We start from the raw sequence: 25,588 nt of genomic DNA, 5'->3' as shown, positions 1-25,588 counted from the left end.
TTTTGCAATTTTAATTAATAACTCAGGCCTGCGGTCTTCGTTATTAATTTAATTGCAAAATATCCTCGTCCTCGTTGTATATCCTGCAACAATACACGAATCATCGTTAATTATTTCTTGAATAAAAAAAATATTGAATTTTTGTTTGAAAAATCATTGCAGATTCCTATCTAGATACTTTTTTAGTTAATTTAATATGAAATTTTGTTGGAAGCTTATTTGATGAACATATAATATGTGTTGACGACTCATTAAGCCGATCAGACTTCTACATAACTAGGCCCTGCTGTTCCTCACGATGACCTCATTAAATATGCATTAGATTGACATCAAGTATCGATCAACTTGTGTGACGATCCTATGCTACACGATGCAGGATGAATATCTCGTCAGCGTGATTAATTTTGACGACAAAAAAAATTGGGAATGAAAAGAGATAGACATGGTAAACGAATGCTGTTCAGTACAATTCAATAGAATTTGAATATTTGTTTATCACTTTGTCATGAAATCTTGTCAAAATAACAAAGTGCCAGCAATGTTCACCAAAGCCCAAAACAAATAAAACTTCTTTGAGATTCAAATTAGGGATAGGGAATTCAAATTTATTCAAATGTTGGAGCAAAGGTCAATGCAGGCTCCCAAAGGGACCAAAAAATTCCGATGATGTGCACTAAGCATTCACATTTTAATACAGCTCTGTTATGAGATATATTGAGGACATTAATCAAAAGAACGGGATCATACTTCTGTATGCACATTGAAATCCCGTAATAGTCTGAATTTAAATTAAGCGTATGTGTCCTGAGCTGGTGTTTCATATTGGAATCCTTCGAAGGTCTAGCTAGCCTGTGATGTCAAAGAAATGACATCCACAAAATAGGTGTCAGTGGTTCTTAGGCATACAAATTAAAATGTTCAACAACCTATCACCAAAATATTTTGTCAAAGTTCTCTAAACTTTAAAATTCAACTTTGTATTCTGCATGTGATCGTCAATAGAACATGCCCTAAGTTTGTGTGAGCATGTAGTTAAGTTACTGCTGAATAAAATTAATGTATTGTTGATTATTAAAAAAGAAATATCTCCAAGGATCATTTCAAATAAGTTCATTAAGGTCAATTGCAAGAAATAAATTGTTATTTGAGGTCAATAGATTAAAGGTCAAGTTAACCTTATATAGAAGCTTGGAGGTCAAAAGTTCAAAAGTCATTACAATACCGGTAGAAATGACATCATGTAACCTTGATATATGATACTGTGAATGATAATGTTTTTATTTTGTCTCTGTTTTACAGAAGATGCGTAGGAGTCTGCCTCCGAGCCTGATTCGGCGAATGTCCACCAGTACCTGGACGACCACCACCTCGGCTACGGGCATGCCCACGCTGGAGCTGGAACCTTGTCGGATCCGAAGTTCAAGCTTCCGACACTCTCGTGATGGAACTCCCGCCTCCAGTCCGGTGGGAAGCCGTAGTAATAGCCCCTCTCCTAGCTCCCCAACAGTTATTCTAACAATTCCCAAATCACGCTCGTTCTCTCTAGCTTCACCCTCGCCTGTGGGATCTAGTCATTCCAAGCGATTTTCACGTAAAAGCATGGCTTCCTCTGTCCAGGGACTGGAAAGTTCCGCTGGAAGGGGGGATAGCTTATCATCATCATTATCATCATCATCATCTTCCTCTAAACATATCAGTTCATACTCTACTAGTACTACTAAAGAAGATTCTGACTTGTCCCCTTCTGCCATGGAGGAGGGAGAACACACGAAGCTTCCGCTCATTAAAGAGCAGCAGATGACCTCTCTCCGCAGGTTAAACATTACCTCCGATTACGAGAGTAATGACTCTCCAAGTAGCAGTGATCATAGTGATGGTGTGATGACCTCGGACGACCTTGTATCAGGGTCGCCTCCCAAGAGGCCCGTGTACAACCGAGGCTCATCCTCGACTCAGGCAGCTTCACAGTTTAGAAGGGTAAGTGGCATGCTTTGGGGAAAAACCCGTTTAGGTTATTGGTGGTAGTTGTAGGGATCAGTAGATCAAGTTCTTTGTAAAATGTCAAATATTGGATAATCTAATAAAAAAATCTTCGCTATCATTCAGCTCATTGAAAATCACTATGCGAATCTTCCATTGACAATTTCTGTCTTCACAATGAAATTGGAAAAGTTAAAAAATTTGGACTAACATTGTAATGATCATGAAATGTGTTGATGAATGATAGATTAGATTTCGATGGATTTTATTATTTTGATGGTTGGTAGGATAGCTTTAGGAGGAAAATAAGATTGATGCATTAGGAGATATAGAGTGTCAGTCATCTTTGGTTTTCTGTCTTTGTGTGTACGTGTAGACAAGGAGTGTTTCTGTCACCCTAGCTATTTTTCTGAGTGTGGGGTGTAGCTTCAGAACTTATCTGTTGTCTTGGTTACGTATACCTGTCTGAGGGAAAGATATGCCACCTATTTAGTATTCTGAGTAAACTGTGACCTTGGTTACTCTTCTGAATAAATTATGTAGGTAAGGAAAGTATCTGTCACCTTGGTTACCCTTAATTCTGAATATATTATGTAGATTAGGAACTGATTTCTCTCCTTGGTTACCTTCTGAATAAATTATGTAGATCAGGAAAAGAATCTGTCACCTTGGTTACTTTCATTCTGAATATACTGAATATATATATTATGTAGATTTGGCATTGATATGTCACCATGGTTACCCTTAATTCTGAATAAATTATGTAGATAAGGCACTGATCTGTCACCATGATTACCCTTAATTCTGAATAAATTATGAAGATGAGGAAAAAATCTGTCACCATGGTTACCCTTAATTCTGAATAAATAAGGTAGATAAGGACAAAATCTGTCACCATGGTTACCCTTAATTCTGAATAAATTATGTAGATAAGGCACTGATCTGTCACCATGATTACCCTTAATTCTGAATAAATTATGAAGATAAGGAAAAAATCTGTCACCATCGTTACCCTTAATTCTGAATAAAAAAGGTAGATAAGGACAAAATATGTCACCATGGTTATCCTTAATTCTGAATAAATTGTGTAGATAAGGACAAAATATGTCACCATGGTTACCATTCTGAAGAAATTTTGTAGTTAAGGAAAGTATCTGTCACCATGGTTACCATTAATTCTGAATAAATTATGTAGATAAGGAAAGTATCTGTCACCATGGTTACCATTAATTCTGAATAAATTTTGTAGATAAGTAAAGATTCTATCACCATGGTAACCCTTAATTCTGACAACAATATTATGTAGATCAGGACATTATTGACCACCTTCATAAAGTGTACAGAGAAAAAGAATTGATGTTTGGACTTGGTTAATCTATAGGGCCATAGCGTATATTATTATAGAACATCTTTTGCCCAGGTCACCATAATGAGTTAATATCTGTTTCTGTCAGTCTCATAGCTCTGTCGAGTGTTGTGTGTAGTGTAGAGTATCTCGGCTGTTGTCATGTGTGCGTGGTATCGAATCCTTCACTCCTTGGGGAATGAGGTAGGGGGATCTCAAGTTTGAGGCGGAAGGTTAAGTTACTGTGTGACGTCAATTCATTGTCGATGAAGCGACGGTACAGGATATCCTACCAGGGGATAGTAAAGAGAAAAGCCTTCCCTCTGTACACAAGAGAAATGTCGACATTCACGCTTATTGAAGGCCACATATCACTGCATATATATATATATATATACCCATATCCTATCCTGTTCTGATCCTAAATATATATCCCATCTAATTTACCGTGCCTTAACTGGACATATATAACACTGTAATTGAACTAAATCTCTGAAGTCCACATTGAAGGCCACATATCACTGCATATATATATATATATATACCCATATCCTATCCTGTTCTGATCTTAAATATATATCCCATCTAATTTACCGTGCCTTAACTGAACATATATAACACTGTAATTGAACTAAATCTCTGAAGTCCACCCCTGTAACTTCTATCAACTAACGATAGATTTGTACTAAAAAAAGAATTAATTTAATTCCTTATTCAGTATATTTCCTTTGGCTTAAACATATTACTTCTTTAATGAAAAAAATTTAAATCCAAGACAGTCCTTTTTGCTGAGACACTCCCTACATCTAAGTTTCCGTCAGGCTGATTTTGATAAATCTATATATAGATGTTCCTTTCTGCGGTCCATGACCAAGTCTTGTTTTCGAATCAATTTCGAATCAAAGCCTTCCACCTGTTTGATTGCCTGAGATGTTTTCCTCCTCTCGGCTTTCAGCAGGCCAATGTTAATCAAAGTTAATCTGAATGATACTTGGATGGCCCTGAACAGGTGCTGCTATTTTTGGTTGATTCAGAAAGCTACCTCATCCTCTTCTTGTCAAGGACATCTTTAATTAATCCCCGATTTATCTTATCGATACAATAACCCTTTTACAATTAAAAAAAAAAAAAAAAAAAAAAATCGTTCAGTCAGAAATTTTTTTTCGTTCAGTCAGAAATCTGAATTTACAGAATGTATACAATTTAAGAATTAGTAGATGATTTTGTTGTTAGAAGTCAAATTATCAAAAGAAACAGATGAGATATAATACAGGCCCAGTAGACCTCTTGTTCATTTCCACGAAGTTGTCTTTGAAAATGAGTTCAAAGCACACATATTAGTTGATGGAGACAAGTATAAATTTAATTGTTTCACAGATTGGGAAATAAAAGACAAGTTGAGTGAAGTGGTGAATTAAGTAATTGAAATAGAAAATCTGTGAAAAAATCATAAAAAATGTTATTTCACCCCCGATGCCTGTCTTTTCCTTTGTTCATATTTACTTTTCAGTCAATGTATATTGATTTCTGTATTTTATGTAAAACGTACCGTTACGTTAAATCATAACACCGCACATACTTGTGATCAATTTATTATCTGTTGGTAAATACAACTTCAAAGTCATGAAAACTAAACACAAAAGCATCGTACTGCGAGGATATCATAAATTACTTAATTTGTGGTGAGATGTTAATTTTTTTCCTGAAATTCATGAAGATATTCATAAGCGGTGGACAATTCTGGACTTATTTTACAACCCATAAAGGGTAGTATTCTACAAGAAATTTATGAAGGTATTCAAAAGCAGGGGTCAATTCTGGACCTACCGTATTTTACAACCCATGTAGGGTAGTATAAATGTATTAATCCAATTTTCTGGTAGAAATGCTGGCTTAAGAGATAGAAAACATATTACAATATACTAAATATAAATAACATACAAATTGGTTTGGGTGAACTTCAGACCATGATTTATTTGCATAATACATAATTGTGATAGAGTAAAAAACAATAAGCAATATCATTAGATCTGGTTACTGGCATAATGAAACTCCCTTGTAATTTTATGCAGATAAAATTGCCCACCACTCAAAGTATTAATAACATATTAACTAAATTAATATTCTCAGTATTCTTCAAGAAGTTCGTGAAAAAATAACCATAAGTAGGGGTCATTGCTGGATCTTATTTAAATTTACTACCCATATGAGGGTGAATTCCACAAGGGATTTTATTATACTTAGTTCCCCTTTGAATTAAAAAGTATTCCCGTTAAGAAAATTTCCCTAAAATACTTACATATGGCAGAGAAAATGTTTTGAGAAAATGTTTTGAAAAAAAATCTGAAAGGAGAATTACTGTCTTTATAAATCAATATTTTGGTGAACTGAAAGAATGTTATAACATTGGTTTTAAATGTTCTAGATTCTTTTGAATATCTTCTGTTTCTATAATTTCATTTGATCATCTACCTTGGTTTGTATAGGTATTTGGAAGCTTTTCTTAAAAACCTGAATACATGTATGAAATATTTCGGTCCTGTTTTTATAGAATTTCCTGTTTTGCCCAGCACCAGCTTATGGTACTACTGTGTACGTACGAGGTTTAGTTGAATTGAATCAATGTTCAACTTCGCCTAATAAGGATTACCTGGAGAGCTATCCTTCTTAGATTGAATTTTCTTCTGACAAATTCAATTAATGAAGGAAACAGTGAGAATATGTTTCTGGCCGAATCTTGATTGGATTACAAAATTGCCCAATCAGAAAGAAATATTATGTTACAGCTGAGGCTCGGCGAGATTGGAACCTATTAAGATGTTTTCGATATGTACGACAGCAAGCTCTCTAATTCAATGAGTAATTCTTGGAAGATGAAAATTAATCACTATTGCCAAAAAAATATTTAATTAAATTCAATGCCGGAGACACGATTGATGAGCCAATCAATGATTAATATCGTAGAGAGTTCGCCACATATTACAGTAACACTGCAGGAAAAATAGAGACAGTTTGGTTTTGGTGTTGTTGTTTGATGTTTTACGCTCTTACAACAGCTAATTATATAGGTCATTGTCATGACCTAGGGAGAAACTTGAAAAGTGTCACAATGTCCTTTCCGTCTTTTTGCAACGGCATCATAATATCGGTTTAGCTGAAAATCCTATTCAAAATAAAATTGAATTTGTCTGGAGTATCAGGGCTTTTTCTCCATGGTTTAGGATAGGGCCTTTTTGTCTCTTTATTGGAAGAAAATTGGTGATTTGGAAAAGATTTTTTTTTTTTTTTTAGGATTAAACCGATTTTTTGGGGGATTTTGGCTTAAAAATAAAATAATTCTAATGGGGAATATAGCCTATAAACAGTTCTAAAAAGCCCTCAGAAAAAGCCCCGAGTATTGTGGTATGGCATTGCCCATCTTTTGACCTAGCCTACACCTTGGTTTGTCCAAAGATATCTCCTCTCCGTTTTCATCTAATCTCTTTGAAAGTTGCTTGGCTTCTTAATCTTATGCCATGTAATATCTTACGCTGAGGGACATTTTGAATTTTTGATTTTGCAATTCTTAAAACGCGGAGGGACGTTTTGAATTTTTGATTTTGCAATTCTTGAAAAGTCAGTGTTCTTCGTTTATTTCAGTATTTTTGTCCTGTCAGGTATCTTTATGATTTTCATCCTCAGTACAGCTGTTATGACAAACTCAATGGACATATTTATGACTTAGGGAGTTCTTAGCTGAAGGTCACAGTATGGGAGGTCAAAGATCATATCACTGAATGGTTGTCATGGCAATAACTTGTGATCAACAGAAACTCCAATATGCTTGTGATAATTTATTTCAATCCCTCACCGCCATCACACCCATCACCCTTGCCCCAAATAAATTTTTGTAACAAGTTTTAATGCAAAAATGTCACCTTAGTACCTCCTATATTGAACTCTGTATGTTTATGAATTCATAACAAGAAAGAACTGGTACTTAGCTTAAAAAGCAATGAAAATCCACAGGGGCCCTTAATTAATTATCATTAACCCTTTCAACCCTAAGAAACTTTAGTGGACTCTGCCATTCTTTCATAATTTGAAGTCCAATATGGTCAGTAGGGGTGAAAGAGTTAAGAAATGTTAGGTCTACATGGTCAATTATCAGAAATGTAAAAAGTTACCCAGTAGAATCATGATCAAATTTTCACGAGGTTTTCATATTACATGTTAGATATAATAATAATTTCCCCAAAATCATGTAGAGTTAAAAACAGCCATTCTCCTTTCATTTTGTGGATCAAGCTCTTCTAAGGCTGCTGCTAATGTGACAAGTACCGTATGCAAATCTGTCTACTTGCTCTCCACATCGAAGCTCATTTTATATTCCTGTCACTAATACAGCATTCAGTCCGTACATGGTGGATGTCCCCTGGAAAATGAGTTTATTCTGGTGCTGATAACCAATTAGTATGCCCTCCTGCATTCACATATATATATAATGATGAATACTTGTGTCACTTTACACATACTCGCATTATTGATTTTGTCGCAAGGTCATCTGGTCAGTCAAGTGTCTTCAGAAACTCATTATAATTAATTAATTATTGCCTCGTCTCAGCTGTCCTTTAATACACTCAGTCTGTCTGGTATTCAAATTTCATAATTGTTTGCACTGAAATTCAATAGTAAGCAACAAGTTTTGTCTGATTTGAAAGTAAGCAAAATTGATCAAATTTACTAGACGGAAAGTCTGCTGAAAGTTTAAGGTAGACAGAGTTTGCTGAAATTTGATGGTATTGGCATCAGTCTGCTGAAATTTAATGATACTGGCGTCAGTTTGAAGTTTGATGGTATTTGCATCATACTAAGCAAAATTGATCAAGTTTACTAGAAGGAAAATATGCTGAAAGTTTAAAGTAGACAAAGTTTGCTGAAATTTGATGGTATTGGCGTTTTTTCTGAAATTTGAAGGTATTGGCATCAGTTTGCTGAAATTTGATGGTATTGGCATCAGTTTGCTGAAATTTGATGGTATTGGCATCAGTTTGCTGAAATTTGAAGGTATTGGCATCATTTTGAAATTTATGATATTGGTGTCAGTTTGCTGAAATTTGATGGTATTGCATGGCGTCAGTTTTCTGAAGTATGACGGTATTGGCATCAGTTTAATTTGATTTGCTGAAATTTGATGGTATTAGCTTCAGTTTGCTGAAATTTGATGGTATTGGTGTCATAGTAAGCAAAATTGATAAGTTTGCTGAACTTTGATGTTCAGGTTATTGTGTTCTAGTCCATTGTCACCATAGGGGTCAATAGAACAAACAAAATATGTGTTCATTTGTATCGTATGCCAAGAGTGAGTTAGTAGTGGATGTGAAGTTTCTTCGTTATGAGGCACTGACTTGTACTCTAATGGAGGGTTGAGTGTAAAGCCATCTGTGCCTCTTGTGTTGGAAAATTCGTATATTGGTCGGTTTAGTTGTGTATACATAGGCCGTAACACAAATGAATATAGCAGATGAGAGATATTTGATAATCTGTCATCATCGATCACTTTTCTTTAAATTTGAGTTACAACCTGTTCCACATATCTTGTTTGTGGAGATATCAAGAGAAGGTCAGAGTTGAAGGTCAAGTGACTCCCTCTACCATGGTAACACCTACTCAAAGGCCAGAATCTCTCTGCATGCTTTCAACAACATGTTTGCTGCATTGTCTTACTAAACAATCTTGAATGAATGACATGTTATGTTGTTGGTGGTCTTCTGTAGCTGTGTTTCATTTCCTGTTGAAAATTTACTCTCCGAGACAAATACATAATTCCCATATTTTGGTGTTGCCTGCAAATTTTACCTTCAAATTGCTGTAGTACACTGGGCAAGTGTTATCGTGAACTTGTTATTACACCTGAGAATTTAATGTGGAAAGATCAAGTCGAGGTCACAAGAATGATCACTCTTTGACATATCTAATTATGAGATTTATGGATAATGTCTTTGAACAAATCTTATTCTGTTAAAACTTGATTATATACATCTCATATCAATACTAATATCCTCATGTTTAACTTAGATGTGTGACTATCTCCTCATCGCATCAGCTGAATATTTTAATTTCCAACCATTTGTGATTGGTCAAACATTTCTCCTATTGCATCAGTGTTATTTTTTCAAGCTTTGCCACGTTTACATTGTATTGTTACATATGCTTGCTCAATATTTTTAGTTGCTTTTAATCAGACTTTTCTAATTACTACTGATTAATATACGTTTTTGTACATTTAACTCCCAGAGAATGACTGAACTTTTTAATGGCCGTAAAATTTTAATTGTTTTGTATGATCTAGATTGCATTTTAAGTCATTTTACATTTGCCTTTTCTATGAACTTTGCCTTATTTATTCATGACTGCAAGATTTCAATGATTTTGATTTCATTAATTATTGTAATGTTCTATTTAAATGAAATTTGCCAATGATTTGAATATGCAAATAAGTAGTTTTGTTAATTAGTGTGAACGTTAAGTGATTTAACTACAGTATACCCCAATGCCAAGCGACTCATTTATAAATCATAAAATATGTTTAATCAGTTGATGCAGTAACTCAATCTTAAACTATAAATGCACAGTGACTCAATTTCTAACTATAAATACACAGTGACTCAATTTCTAACTATAAAATGTGCGGTGACTCAATTTTTTACTATAAAATGTGCAGTGACTCAATTTCTAACTATGAAATGTGCAGTGACTCAATTTTAAACTATAAATGTGCAGTGACTCAATTGTAAACTATAAATGTGCAGTGACTCAATTGTAAACTATAAATGTGCAGTGACTCAATTTTAAACAATAAATGTGCAGTGACTCAATTTTAAACAATACATGTGCAGAGACTCAGATTTAAACTATAAATATGCAGTGATCATGACACAATTTTAAACTATAAATGTGCAGTGACTCAATTGTAAACTATAAATGTGCAATGACTCAATTGCAAACTATAAATGTGCAGCGACTGAATTTAAAACTATAAATGTGCAGTGACTCAATTTTAAACTATAAATGTGCAGTGACTCAATTGTAAACTATAAATGTGCAGTGACTCAATTTAAAACTATAAATGTGCAATGACTCAATTGCAAACTATAAATGTGCAGTGACTCAATTTAAAACTATAAATGTGCAGTGACTCAATTTAAAACTATAAATGTACAGTGACTCAATTGTAAACTATAAATGTGCAGTGACTCAGATTTAAACTATAAATGTGCAGTGATCATGACTCAATTTTAAACTATAAATGTGCAGTGACTCAATTGTAAACTATAAATGTGTAGTAATTCTGTTAAATAAAACCATGTAGTGATCAACTCATCAATTAAACGATGATGACATTAGAAAAGTAAGAATTAATAAGTACATGATTGTGTTCATTATTTTTACCAAAGATTTCGAAATGAAGCTTAAAATATTTTATTATTTAGCCAGAATTTCTACCAAAAATGTCTACAAATATTAACTGTTATGAAATATTTTGTTCATCATTCAGGGCAAAATTATGTTAGCGTGCATCGACAGAAAAAGGTGGATTGCTTAGACATTTTTATTTGAAAATAATTTTTGTTTCTGACTGAAAGGTGCATTGTCTATGACAGACAAACTTGATAACAATTTTTTATTGTTTATGAGACAGTTTCTTGAAAATTCAGAAATATGTGGTAAGGATCGAGTTTGTCTATGTGTATGAAAATGTGGAAGAAGGCTAGACATTCTGTTTCATATATTGATTTCTGTGATAAAAAAAACGCTGTATGTGAATCTTTATTGAAATGTATAGAGGCAAAGAAAATCCATTTGAATGTCAGCCAAATGTTTGAGATTAATTTGACAACATTCGGCATCAGAGACAGAACCGCTACAGAGAATTAACATCTGTGATCTTAAAGTTCCATTATGACTGTCAGAATCTACTTTTCTCTTCACCGAGAATATTAGAATAATTGTATTTCCCCCCCGTAACATTTACATGTCGCACCTCGTGACGAGTGACAAACGTGCTTATTTTCCAATAAGAGTCCACAGTTGATAGCAAAGAGGCGGACTCTATCAATACATGAAAGAGACTTAAAGTTGTGATGTTCAATATTCAGGAGGACGGATGATTACACCTGGTTTGCTACAGATACCAGATTTTTCTCATATAATTGAAAACTCAACATTGAAACTCGATTTATTGACAAGGATAAAAACAGATATATATAGTTCAGATTGAAGTATAAACTTTAAACTCAACATTGAAACTAGATTTATTGACAAGGATAAAAACAGATATATATAGTTCAGATTGAAGTATAAACTCTATTAAACTATTTACTGCCACAAACCGAGGTATGATAAAGTTGGGAAATGCTGCAAAATTTCATGATCAATAATCTGTGATTCTCGTTTCAATAATTGATCGTTAATTGATCATAAGCTAAAAGGAAAACAAATATATACATGAGCCATGTAAATTATGAACAAAGTAAAACATAAATAATATTACTTAACTACGCGCAGAAAAAATATTAGGAATTAAAATCATTGAATTTCGATGACATGTTCTAGTTGTGCTCTAACTAAATTATCTATTACAAACATTATGCTGATATAGATTTATTGCAAACATTATGCTGATATAGATTTTAACTGCCATACATGGTCTGGCAAAATTGGCAATACTTAGTAGATATTTTACGAAAAATTAATTGAGTGATACGAACATTGTGACTCAATTGCTTGTTGGTTTAAAGAAATGTAACAAGGGAGACAACTTTTATACAGACTGTGACCTAGTGCATATGTACTACATGAGCATTGATATTTTTACTGCTGGAAATATTAAAAAATTGTTTACATTCAATGATATTTATTAGACTTCTCATGCAGAAGCTATTAAATGTTTAGCCTGAGAGAACTTCTTAAACATGAAAGAAAGAAAGAATGCATTTAATAAGATAGGATGTATTAGGTATGAAATACGTAAATGTCAAATTTAATTTTAAGAGAGAACTCGGAGGAATGAGATCATCTGTGGTAACTTCATTAAGTAACTTAAGAATAACGTAAACGATAATAATATGACTTTAACAATAAAATTTAATCATTTAGTATAAACTTGTGATATGATTAATTTCAAAACAAATTTCAAAATTTAATGTACAACAGATACTAAAGTTATGTTCAAAATATAATCTCTTCTATTCTAATCATTTTATTTGGTAGACTTCACACGTCTTATTTTAAAAGTCCTTACGTAACAGTTGATACTTAAATAGCCAGTTATATAAATGGACAAGCCGGTAAACACTTTATCCTAAATAGAAATTGTAATCGACGATCCTCAATCTTCAAGAGTCCTCTATTATGTCATGCCGTCAAAAAAGTTAACTATGAAGAAATTATTTTGCTTTCTAAATTGATTATTGGATTGTCTCTGTTACAAATTTGATTCTGTATGATAACAATGATAAAAACACTTAAAAAACAGAAGATGAAAAATATATGTGAAGAGAAAAATTCCAATATGATCCGGAAACCTCCATCAGTAGTGGAAGTAGGCATTGAATTTTACGATTTTCCACTTAAACCTTTTTGTAGATAATATATTATGTACCTTTTGTGTGAGAACGTATCTCTGGAGGTTCGTGTGTTGATTTTTCAGGTGATCCATGATACTCGAATAGCGGACGAGCTGGGTGTAGATACAGCCGAGGATGCTGACGAGGAAGATGTGGATGACCATGAAACAGATGAAATCCCCCCTTCAGTGGTTCCGGATGTTAAAAAAGACAGTTCATGCGGAACGGTGCCCCTCTTGCTTGAGCTTGGGGAGGACAGGACAGACAGTGCTAAGTCAGTGTGTAGTGACATTCTCCCGTGGGATGTGAATACGATTGAACAATGTGATATCTTACACATACATAAGTTGAACGAATGGGATTTTCCTATATTTGAATTATCGGATAAATTCCACGATACAATTCTCAGTAGGGTAAGTATATGTTCTTCTGGTCTCGGAAAAACAGCTGCTCAGGAAATCTGACAACTGATGTTTCTGCAGTCCTGCTCTCACAGAAATGAAAAGTTTATATAATTAAAGAATGAAGTCCTAGTGTAGAAATACATAGTAACAAATTGTTGAATGAAGCTCAATACTGTGACTTTTGCAAGTTAATCTTCTTAAAATTATTTATAAAAAAAAAAACTCATTCAGTAACAAAGTCATAAAAATGTTGAAAATTTTTGTTTAAAATTTCTATTGTTTTAAACAAGAGATTTAGAATCTTGTTAACCTGCCTTATTCAGTGAAGAAATTACATAATGCTCCGAGTTCTTAGAAAATAAATTTTTATAAATTTCAAGAATGCTACAAGTGTCATTATCTTGAACCAATCCAGGTGAAAACATCGGCAAATTAATCTCTTAATATCAGGATGGAAACAGTAATGAAATACATGTACATAATGTGGCGCATAATGAGTTGTTATACTGTCTGAAATTGTAACCGGCCATATACCGTCTAAAAGTAATTTTCTCTTTAATTTTCAGATGATATATAAACTATTTATGGAAGTGGGTTTGTTCGAGACATTCCGAATACCAGTAGCACCGTTTTTACAATTCTTTCATGAGTTGGAGATCGGCTACAAAGACAAACCATGTAAGTTGAATCAGTGTGATAAAACGTCAGTTTATGATAGGAAATTCAACTGGTTAGCAGTAATATTGTACTGAGGTTACAAACGATTTTGACTGATGGAAGTGTGAACTTTTTTAAATGTGACTTTCACACCTCCAGTAAGTAATTGTGTAGTCAAATATCAGCAGGTGCTCCATCGTGATCAAGGTGTTTTCGACTCTTGTCTGGTTGTCCGTCTGTCCATCAATTCGGCTGTCCGTCTGGGTTAATTGTGTCCAAGATTTAAGAGCTTTTTTTTTTTATCAAAGGATGGAATTTTTGCCATTTTTGCAAGATCAACATTGTTGACGAAAGTTTCAGTTTTGTCTAGTGGCAAATGTCGATGTTAACTATTCCTAAATCATGCCAAATGATTCTTGATTGTATGACATGGATCTGAACAGCTTAAGATTGTTAAACACCCTTATGTAGATAGATCAGAATATTTTCTTATCAAATTTACTGTTCATTACAAGTATGATGTGATTATATATGTAAATGATTACGTAAAAATATTGCAGATCATAACCGTATACATGCGATGGACGTCCTACATGTTAAGTAAATGTATGATGTAATAATGTATATAAATGATTACGTAATGTTATTGTAGATCATAACCGTATACATGCGTCGGACGTCCTACATGGTGTATATTACTTATCTACACAACCCATACCGGGCTTCACACAACTCCATACCACTGACATGTTTTCAAGAAACGGCTCTTCCAGTGAGTCGGGTATGTACAACAACTACTTATTGATATTTCCATATGTGTGAGATTTCTTGCCTCCAAACACTTGTCACAAACATCCTGTTGCCTGACACGATGGCACAGCACGTCTTCAGCTTTTCGTTTTGACTTATGTGAAAGCACAGTGTCTGATTTCAGCTTGTCTTTTAGCGTTTTCTATGAAACCGTTAAGCCAAAATATTTTCATCTTCTTAAACAACCTTGTTGATTATCATATAGGTCATAAGTCAGGGAAATATTTGAAAAATATTTTTGATTTTAAGGTTGAAAAACATATTTTGTTTGAGATAACAATAAAGATATAAATGTATTATTTGATCCTATTGTTTACAGAACCAGACTGTGTAGATGGATAATTTTATATTTACGAAAACTGCAAAGATAAAAATCTAAATGTTATGCTTTGTATTTATAGAATCGGACTGTGTTGAGAAAATGACACACCGAGCAGGGAGTTTCATGGCGGAGGATAGCTATGGCATTATGGGAGGAAATTTTCCTGCTTTAGAACTAATGGCATTATACACAGCTGCTGCCATGCACGATTATAACCATCCGGGTCGTACAAATGCTTTTCTTGTGGCTACACATGCTAAACAGGTAAGTGACCAAGAAAGGTCAGTATATGTAGGTTATAGTAAGGGAGAAAACTCTTACTGACCCTGGGAGAGAAGGCAGGTTGGAATGAATATTAGCTTTAAAATTACTCTCAAAATTACCTGTATATATTCAAATTTTAGATTAATTTAAAAAAAAACTTGATTTGGCATGTCAGAGTATTTTAATCAATATGAAAGTACTTCAAAATTTGAATGTATTTTCTAAGGCTGATGATATTTTGGTCCAGTAATCCAATTTATTTCCATCGTCATTCAGTCCTGTTCTATGCCATTTAGTTACAGAACTTGTCATGATGTTCTTGTCCTTGAGAAGAAGAAACGCCGTTTTCTGTCGGCAGACATTTCTTTATATTCTTGTTCTACCATAAGTGCATATTCAATTAAACACATGTCAAATAGTTTTAGGATTAATGAAGGCATAATTAAAACTCATCTTTTGTTGATGTGTTCAGAATTTGAAATAATTTATTTAATAATTATATGGCCTTAACACTATGATGTCAAAATCATATAAATATGATATGCAATCGCGGAAAAACACCCACAGCTACTAAAGTGATGGCAGTTGAAAAGTCAATGAATGCTATCTATTTGACTTTCAGGCAATCTTGTACAATGACCGGTCAGTATTAGAGAATTATCATGCTGCGGCAGCGTGGCAGTTACTATTGTCCAATCCTCATCACAACTATTTGTCCGGACTTGACCAAGCCGAATTCAAGAGATTCCGCTTCCTAGTTATAGAGCTCATCCTCGCCACAGATCTCAAGCGCCACTTTGAAATCCTTGCCGAATTCAATGCAAAAGTAAGTTTAAACGATGTGGACTGGTTTACAGACAGCTGTGCATGCTTTTAGTGAAGATTATGTTGGTAATATATGTTCTGAAGTATTGGACAAAATATATCTCTGTTTTAAGTGGTTTGTACTTTGTTAAGTGAGATGTTCACAGTTGAGAAATTGGTCCTGATGAACTCTTGCTGAAAAAAAAAAAAAATAAAAAAAAACCCAAAAATATAAAAAAAAAAATGAAAAAATAATGAAGGTTTAATATATTGCCACCTGAAAGGCAGAATTCAGTGAAATAAAAATGGGATAGGTAATGAGGTACACATTCTGTAGTTGTAGAAAGATTCAGTAGTTCTAGGTGTAGAAAATATTAGTATGCTGGCTTCTTAAGAAGGACTTCTGTAATAGATGTAGTTCTAGTTGAATTTTTTTTTATTACTATGAGAAAGATTTCTACAGTATTTGTAGTTCTAGGTGTAGAAAGCTGTAGAAAGTAAGATTATCATCAGAAAGTTAGAAACTCTTCTGGGAGATTTCTGCTTCTGAAAGATTTTGTGGTAGATTTGAACGGGTTTGACTTTAAAGCGATTCCTTTAATACAAAATTTGTGTTGGCTTGATGATATATTTGAGAAATTATGCAACTGTTATTCGCTTCTTTTGAATAAATTGAAATCGATTCCAATTATAGAAAGAAAAATAATGTATTTTGATCCCCTCCAAACAATAATGTAAGCCCTATTTTCAGTTGCATATTTCTGGTTGCGGTGGACAATGTTTGACAAATGTAAGTGTACAGGTCTCTTACTAACAAGGTGCTGGCTGTGGGTTTCTCTTAACAACTTACCAATAACCAAAGGTCACTGGCAGTGGGCAGCTCTTAACTGTTCTCAATGACAGTTCAATAGTAATGGGGTACCTTTACAAGTCATTGGCAACTCTCTAGCACCCGAGGGGCCGCGGTGGCCGAGTCGTTAAGGTGTCCCGACACTTTATCACTTGCCCTCCACCTCTGGGTTGCGAGTTCGAAACCTACGTGGGGCAGTTGCCAGGTACTGACCGTAGGCCGGTGGTTTTTCCCCGGTCCTTAAATGACCTGGGCTGTTAATAGGACGTTAAACAAAATAAACCAAACCAAACCAAATTCTCTACCCTCAGAAGCAAAGGGTCATTCCTTGAGAGGCGACTAACCATTCTCTATAATGGTTTTGGATGTGGTTTATTCTAATTTGGCTGAAAACTGCTTTTTGTACAAATCTGAACTGTGTTCAGTTTATTGCAAAGAATACAAATGGAACATGGAGTTATTCTGTTTGGAACAGGGCTTGTCCGGACTCATAACTCTGTTTATATGAAAGGTACCATTGACTCTACTAAAATGAATGATCTTGGCTATGCTATATCGTCAAATAATATTTTGAATTATATTACTGTATGCCAATGCTTCTATATAACCTTAACTCATTCAAATGGCATACATAGATCTATGAATGTCGTATATCGATTGTTGATATAATATTGTAACATTATATTCAATAATCACTGCACTGGCCTTTCATGTAAAAAAATAACTTATTTATCAAACAAGCACACACAATACAGAAGTTTGTTTGAATTAAGTGGTAGATTATTAAACTGCTACCATATGGCATTCATTGTCAATATAAATGTCGTCTGGACAAAGGCAAATTCAACATGAAGTGGTTTCTTTTATTTTCCATTGTCAAGTTGGCATTCAACAGTTTCCAATGTTTACTGTATTTATCCACAAAAAGCTCCCTTCATTTTTAAAAATCATCAATATGAAAATAATATGCTAAAAGTGGTTTTCAAATAAGCTCTCCCAAGTTTTAGATACACTTGGGGAGGGGGCTTATTTGAGGATAAATACAATAAATAAATGTAGCATTTTTTTATTTTTTTTTTATCGCAATTTGCGTCACATGAATTTGAGATAAACTAAGCTTCAACATTTACATGCCCTAGTAGCTGGATAAAAAGCCTAAATTAAACATGCTAATGTTTGTAGATATGTGTATTGAAAGGTATATACATATATTTAACCAAGCTTGATTGTTACATACCAAGACATAGGCAGCATGTTATCAGCAAGGCTTTATGGTGAGGGCTATGTTTTTACACCCGAGGGCAATAAGGATCATGTAACTATTTGAGAGAAAGAGAGTCGGGATATGTTCACTCGTTGATGGCTGTAGGGCTTTTACAAAATTGCTCAACTCCTCAAGTACCCTGCCTAAAAACACAGGAGCTGCGATTTATCGGTCAGTTAGAGCGCCGCCCATGTAAACTCAGGTGAAGATCCAAGTTGAGTGGTTCAACACTCCCTACCCGTGTCAGTTTGTCTCTTGAGAAGCTGAGAAGCAGGCCGGTTTGTGTTGTCTTGGTTGTTTCCTTCGCAAGAAATTTTACCTTAATCACTTTTGAGGGCATGTAACGAGCCCCTCGTATGTTGTTCAGTGAGGTAGTCACCAGCTACTGCAAGGAGACCCTGCCTCAAAATGACCCTGACTGTTCACAGGTTGATAAACCCAGCACACATACAAACAAAGTCTATAAATATACCCATGATGATAATACCCATAGTGGTGATTTGTGTTATGGTTACTATATAACTTTTAACATGTGAGTGTTTTAAGTTAAGGGTGTATGCAAGCTTTCACAGTGTTCTTATAATTGTAAGGTTTTCATGTTATCCCTTTATATATTGCCCTGTATACGATAGCAACACCTCGATCCTGATCTCAGCTGGTGTTTGGCCATGATGTCTTTACTTTCATTATCGTCAGTTACTCAGGCGTTAGATTTAGATTATGCTTATGTTGATGTTTCTTTCCCAAAACTGAATGACAGCAGACATGATTTTGTGTTCGATGGAAACTCCAGAAGTAGGGATAGTCTACATCAACACAATGCTTGTGTGATATAGCCTGCCAGACAGAACTGTATAGTTGACAGGGACTTGCGATTTACGAGGCATGACTAAATTTCTCTTGGATTAATTTCTGGATGTATGCACTCATTACAAAATGGTTGTGTAATTCAAAACTGTAGGTGTAATTTAAGTACACGTTCACATAAATTTTCAGATGTACTGGTATTTCACCGGTGTACACAGCTTACTTATAAACTGCCCATGTACATGGAATATTGCATTATCTAAAACAGAACCACTGCATAATTCATGGGCGATATAATTGCATTGACAATATGGCTTTTTAATTGAAAGATATATAATTTTTGCTGCTTGATTTCATTTGTATTTTTAATTGAATTAATATTTTTCTTGGTTTTCTCCTTAATTTCTTGACAACTTTTATTATCTTAATGCCAGCTTATGATTGTTTAATGAGGTGTAGAGGCGAAATTTTTTTATTGAGGTGTAGAGGCGAAATTTATTTAGTGAGGTGTAGAGGCGAAATTTATTTATTGAGGTGTAGAGGCGAAATTTATTTAATGAGGTTTAGAGACGAAATTGGTGAGATGTAACTCAGTCAGTTTTGATATAGTTTTTTCTACCGTTTTGTATCTAATATAAAATATCAAATAATTTTGTGTGTATTTGATGATTTTCAAGCTAATCAATCCTTATGTTTTAATGCTCTTTCACCAAATTATAATTTGACTAAAACTTATATGAAGAAGGTTCCATTCTTCTTTCAGGTGTTAAATTGATATGTTATAGTGGCAGTGTATAAAAACATGTCAGGATTGTTCTGGTGTAGTATTTTGTTGTATGCACCAGGAAAGTACGAAAACATGTTTCGTTGTTTATAACACATCTGTCGTTGAAAAACTGTTCTGTCAAACGACATGGCTGTACTGAAGGCATCTTCATTTTCAGAAAAAAATTATCAGATATTTTATTTATACTAATATTAATGAACATTATTTTGTATGTCAATGAAAATGTTTATATTATTTATCTGTTAACAGGTAAACGATGAAGAATCGTCGACAGGAATTGACTGGTCAGTAGAAACAGAACGGCTATTGGTTATGCAGATGGTCATCAAACTGGCGGACATTAATGGACCGGCCAAAACCAAACATCTGCATCGACAGTGGACATACCGAATAGCAGAGGAGTTCTATGAACAGGTGATTAATGGCCTTTATGTTCTAGTTACAGCTGTCAATGCTAAGTATTAGCTACACATATAGCACTCTAGTTGTATTTGTCAATTAATGCTAAATATTAGCTACATATAGCACTCTAGTTATATTTGTTAATTAATGCTAAATATTAGCTACATAGCACTCTAGTTATAACTTGTCAATTAATGCTAAATATTGGATACATACCACTCTAGTTACAACTGTCAATTAATGCTAAATATTGGATACATATCACTAGTTACAACTGTCCATTAATGCTAAATATTGGATACATATCACTAGTTACAACTGTCAATTAATGCTAAATATTTTATTGGATACATAGTGCACTAGTTATAACTGTCAATTAATGTTAAATATTGATACATATCACTAGTTACAACTGTCAATTAATGCTAAATATTGGATACATAGTGCACTAGTTTCAACTGTCAATTCATGCTAAATATTAGCTACATAGCACCCTAGCTACACTTGTCAATTAATGCTAAATATTGGATACGTAGCATCCTAGCTACACTTGTTAATTAATACTAATATATGAAATACATAAAACAATGACCGCCGGGACCTTGTAAGGCTTTATTTGACATGTAAACTGATCTATGATACAGGGAGACGAGGAGTTAGGCCTGGGAATGCCGATTTCACCCTACATGGACCGGAAGATGCCACAACTGGCCAAGCTTCAGCAAACCTTTATCAACCATCTGGTGGCACCATTGTGTAATGCCATGGTTACAGGTGGCCTGCTGCCCGGCACCTGGGTGGAAGATCCAGACAGTGATGCAGAGGGTAAGCTAAGCAGATCACTTTGTCGGCACTTTTCTTTTACTGTCAAAATCGTTGAATTTGAATTGTGGAATTTTCATGGTCTTGCTATGTTGAGACAAATTTACAAAGAAAGACATCTGTTTGTTGAGACAAATGTACAAAGAAAATAATATAAAACTGAACTTTGCTGAGGAATTCGAGCAAATTTACATCAGTTGAAGTTTACAGAAATATTTGTTGATATTTTGATTTAGTGGTAACCTGCTTTTGTTTGCTTAGCTTCAGGACAGTCGGATACAGATAAAACAGACAACACGTGTAAAGATACAGAGGATGAGAACGAGACCGACCAAGATACAGGTAACAATGAAAATCTTTGACTTCACTTAATTTTAACCATGTTGCTTAATTTCCCACAAAAAGATTTAAATGTAGGCATGGACAATAACTAACTTATAATTATACAGTGAAACTTTGTTATCTCCGTCTCTGATAATTAATAGACCCTGCTAATCTCGAACGAAACATGCATGTTCTGAGTTTTTCATGACCCCGCCTATGATTCTGAGTTATTTGTCTGTATACTGTATAATTATCCACCTATAAGCCCATACCTGGAAGTAGGTCAGTCAATGCCTATCGCAGTTCATTGTAAATACTAAGAGTTTCTATGTTTCAGTGTACTGCAATAAGCCTATCCCCTACTTTGAGACTCGTTACAGGATAACATAGATATATAATTTATGCAATTTAGTGATACCTGGACTTTTTAGCCCACCATCATCAGATGGTGGGCTATTCAAATCGCCCTGCGTCCGTGGTCCGTCGTCCGTCCGTCCGTCCGTCCCTCCCTCCGTCCGTCCGTCCGTCCGTCCGTCCGTCCGTCCGTCCGTCCGTCCGTCCGTAAACAATTCTTGTTATCGCTAATCCTCAGAAAGTACTGAAGGGATCTTTCTGAAATTTCATATGTAGGTTCCCCTTGGTGCCTAGTTATGCATATTGCATTTTGGGACCGATCGGAAAACAACATGGCCGACAGGCAGCCATCTTGGATTTTGACCATTGAAGTTTGTTATCGCTATTTCTGAGAAAGTACTGAAGGGATCTTTCTCAAATTTCATATGTAGGTTCCCCTTGGTGCCTAGTTATGCATATTGCATTTTGGGACCGATCGGAAAACAACATGGCCGACAGGCAGCCATCTTGGATTTTGACCATTGAAGTTTGTTATCGCTATTTCTGAGAAAGTACTGAAGGGATCTTTCTCAAATTTCATATGTAGGTTTCCCTTGGTGCGTAGTTATGCATATTGCATTTTGGGACCGATCTGAAAACAACATGGCCGACAGGCAGCCATCTTGGATTTTGACCATTGAAGTTTGTTATCGCTATTTCTGAGAAAGTACCGAAGGGATCTTTCTCAAATTTCATATGTAGGTTCCCCTTGGTGCCTAGTTATGCATATTGCATTTTGGGACCGATCGGAAAACAACATGGCCGACAGGCAGCCATCTTGGATTTTGACCATTGAAGTTTGTTATCGCTATTTCTGAGAAAGTACCGAAGGGATCTTTCTCAAATTTCATATGTAGGTTCCCCTTGGTGCGTAGTTATGCATATTGCATTTTGGGATTGATCGGAAAACAACATGGCCGACAGGCAGCCATCTTGGATTTTGACCATTGAAGTTTGTTATCGCTATTTCTGAGAAAGTACTGAAGGAATCTTTCTCAAATTTCATATGTAGGTTCCTCTTGGTGCCTAGTAATGCATATAGCATTTTGGGACTGATCGGAAAACAACATGGCCGATAGGCAGCCATCTTGGATTTTGACCATTGAAGTTTGTTATCGCTATTTCTGAGAAAGTACTGAAGGGATCTTTCTCCAATTTCATAGGTAGGTTCCCCTTGGTGCTTAGTTATGCATATTGCATTTTGAGACCAATCAGAAAACAACATGGCCGACAGCCAGCCATCTTGGATTTTGACAATTGAAGTTTGTTATCGATAATTCTCAGAAAGCACTGAAGGGATCTTCCTGAAATTTCATATATAGGTTCCCCTTGGTGCCTGGTTATGCATATTGTATTTTGAGACTAATCAGAAAACAACATGGCCGACAGGCAGCCATCTTGGATTTCGAAAATTGAAACTGGTTATTGCTATTTCTAAGAAACTAATGAAGGGATCTTCCTGAAATTTCATATGTAGGTTCCCCAAGGTGCCTAGTTATGCATATTGTATTTTGAGACCAATCGGAAAACAACATGGCCGAAAGGCAGCCATCTTGGATTTTGAAAATTGAAGTTTGTTATCGCTATTTCTCAGAAAGTACTGAAGGAATCTTTCTCAAATTCCATATATAGGTTCCATTTGGTGCCTTAATCTTAACTTTTATATATAGGTTTCCCTTGTTTGAAAAGTACTAGAGGTTTCTTCTGAATTTACACAGATTAGTAAGACTTAGAAGAAGAGAAAAGTAGAGAAAAGATCAATCTGACATGGAACCTATGAAGAACATTCAATGGTGGGCGCCAAGATCCCTCTGGGATCTCTTGTTCTCTAAATACACCAATCCATAATCATTATGGGTTTGTAATAGTAGAGAAAAATTTGAAGCATTCCCGAGTTTAACATTGAAGCTATATCTAGCCTTTTGAAGCAAACAAGAGGACCCCACTATCTTTCAGGAAGTCTATTTAAACTAAGCAGAGGGATCCCATGTTGAACCCCTATTATAAAATACCTATCACAAACCCTGTGTCAGCTTTTTAATAACAAATGTTAAAAGGCTTTCAATCATTGATGACCATATGATTTTTTTTCCAGATAGCAATGATACATTAAGCTATACTAACCATGTTTGAAAATGATTTATCAGTGTGTGTATCTGAAAACTGTACCTGTATGTGTTGAAGGATCTCCTGTGCTGATGAAGTTTGCCAAGAAACCGAGGAAGGTAAACTGCCTGCTGACGAAGAATATGAAGGAAAATTACGAATACTGGATAGGGGTTATGAAACAAGAGGAACTACAAAAGGCGAACAGTGAAACTTCTACCGAGTCAGGACAGGTAGGTATGGGGTGTGGGGTCACCAATGGGACTTAGGTTTCCTCTTATCGTCTTACACATATATACATATGTACAGTGAAACCTGTCTAAACCGACACCATGTGGAAGTGACACTTTTGGTCGGATTAGACAGGGTGTCGCAAAAGTCAAGTATTTGTTGTTGACTACACTAGGCATCACGGAAATACGGGACAGTGTCGGATTTGACAGGATGTCGGAAAAGTCAGGTTTCACTGTATATAAGTACATATATATGTATGTACATAATGCCAAAGTTTGTCAATGCTCCAGCATCTTCATCCCTTGACAGATTTCTGTCAAACTTCACACAAAGGTAAAGGACCATAATATCTTTGACAAGTTTGAGTTTCAGAGTTTTGGGGTCAAAGTCACTTACTATTTTTAGCGTGGGACAGTAGGGGACATTTGTCGCCTTAGCAATGCTTAGTATGCTTGTTATTTCAAGGATGTTTATGTTGTTGGCTTCTCTTGTTATAGCAGCCAGAGAACAGTAGTGAGATGGAACCCATCAAGGAGGAAACAGAATCGGCAGCCTCGGCTAACAGTTCGCCAGGGGCCCCAGGAACTCCCTCTAAAGAATCGGCTGTCCAGTCGGACGATACTGACAACACTTTGGAGGAGGATAAGTGATTTTCACAGACAGATGGATTCAAAATTCACGGGGACCTGACAATGTTAATTGAAGGCTTACAGTTCACTTGAATCGGAAGTTCTATCAAACTTGCTGAATCCTGGATGTGTGTTGCCAGTGATAAGACCTGAAAACATTACAGGGTAAAAAAAACCACTCAATCGGGCCCTTGGTTATTACTTATTAATTCACTGGGACTTAGTATTATGTGGCTACAAAACTCACAGAAACTGGAGTATGCTACGTGACTTCAAACTTTACTTGAAAGAGGTCGCAAAGCTTACTGTGATCTACGAATTGTGTTAGTTGGCTGCAAAACTCATATGGATCTGAAATTGTTAAGTGGTGAAAATTATCGCCATCTTCACCACAAAATCCCTTTTCTTCTCTTCCGGTACAAGATACATAGTCTTTTGTATTATTGAACTTACTGCTTATCAATGGCATTGGATACAACAGCTCCAGGGAAGAGTTCTCTCAGGGGAGATAATTCACTTCCAGGATAAAGCCACCTTCAACAAGGACTGGTGACCAAAAAAAACCCAGATAATCTACATCTATCTCTATGGGAAGTCAAAACTGGTATCATGTTTGGACAAAATTGTTTGAGGAGAGTGGTCTCAGAAGAAACTTGCTCATACTTTCGAATTTTGATACAGTTTTGGGTTCAGAAAGGATTTCGGGTATCATGAGGAAGCTTTAATCAAGACCGATTTGGCCTGAAGCATTTTCTTTAGGCCTCTATGCATATGGA

At 35.1% G+C, this 25,588-nt stretch overlaps 1 protein-coding gene across 1 annotated transcript in view; it reads left to right on the top strand.

Moving 5' to 3' along the window:
• The window catches only part of LOC117326939 (cGMP-inhibited 3',5'-cyclic phosphodiesterase A-like), a 70,555-nt gene extending 45,189 nt beyond the window's left edge, over positions 1-25,366 (top strand). The window contains exons 3-13 of the mRNA XM_033883739.1: positions 1,300-1,977; positions 13,017-13,346; positions 13,904-14,015; positions 14,647-14,775; positions 15,206-15,390; positions 16,013-16,216; positions 20,152-20,316; positions 20,949-21,129; positions 21,388-21,468; positions 24,028-24,182; positions 24,681-25,366. Of these exons, the coding sequence (XP_033739630.1) occupies positions 1,300-1,977; positions 13,017-13,346; positions 13,904-14,015; positions 14,647-14,775; positions 15,206-15,390; positions 16,013-16,216; positions 20,152-20,316; positions 20,949-21,129; positions 21,388-21,468; positions 24,028-24,182; positions 24,681-24,833 (2,373 nt within the window). The 3' untranslated portion in view covers positions 24,834-25,366. The remainder of the gene's footprint in view (positions 1-1,299; positions 1,978-13,016; positions 13,347-13,903; positions 14,016-14,646; positions 14,776-15,205; positions 15,391-16,012; positions 16,217-20,151; positions 20,317-20,948; positions 21,130-21,387; positions 21,469-24,027; positions 24,183-24,680) is intronic.
• The last annotated feature ends 222 nt before the right edge of the window (positions 25,367-25,588 follow it).

Source organism: Pecten maximus, chromosome 5 (genome assembly GCF_902652985.1).
Source record: "Pecten maximus chromosome 5, xPecMax1.1, whole genome shotgun sequence".
Taxonomy (NCBI): domain Eukaryota; kingdom Metazoa; phylum Mollusca; class Bivalvia; order Pectinida; family Pectinidae; genus Pecten; species Pecten maximus.
Note: the sequence above shows the minus strand (reverse complement) of the source record. Positions and strands in the feature narration are given on the sequence as shown.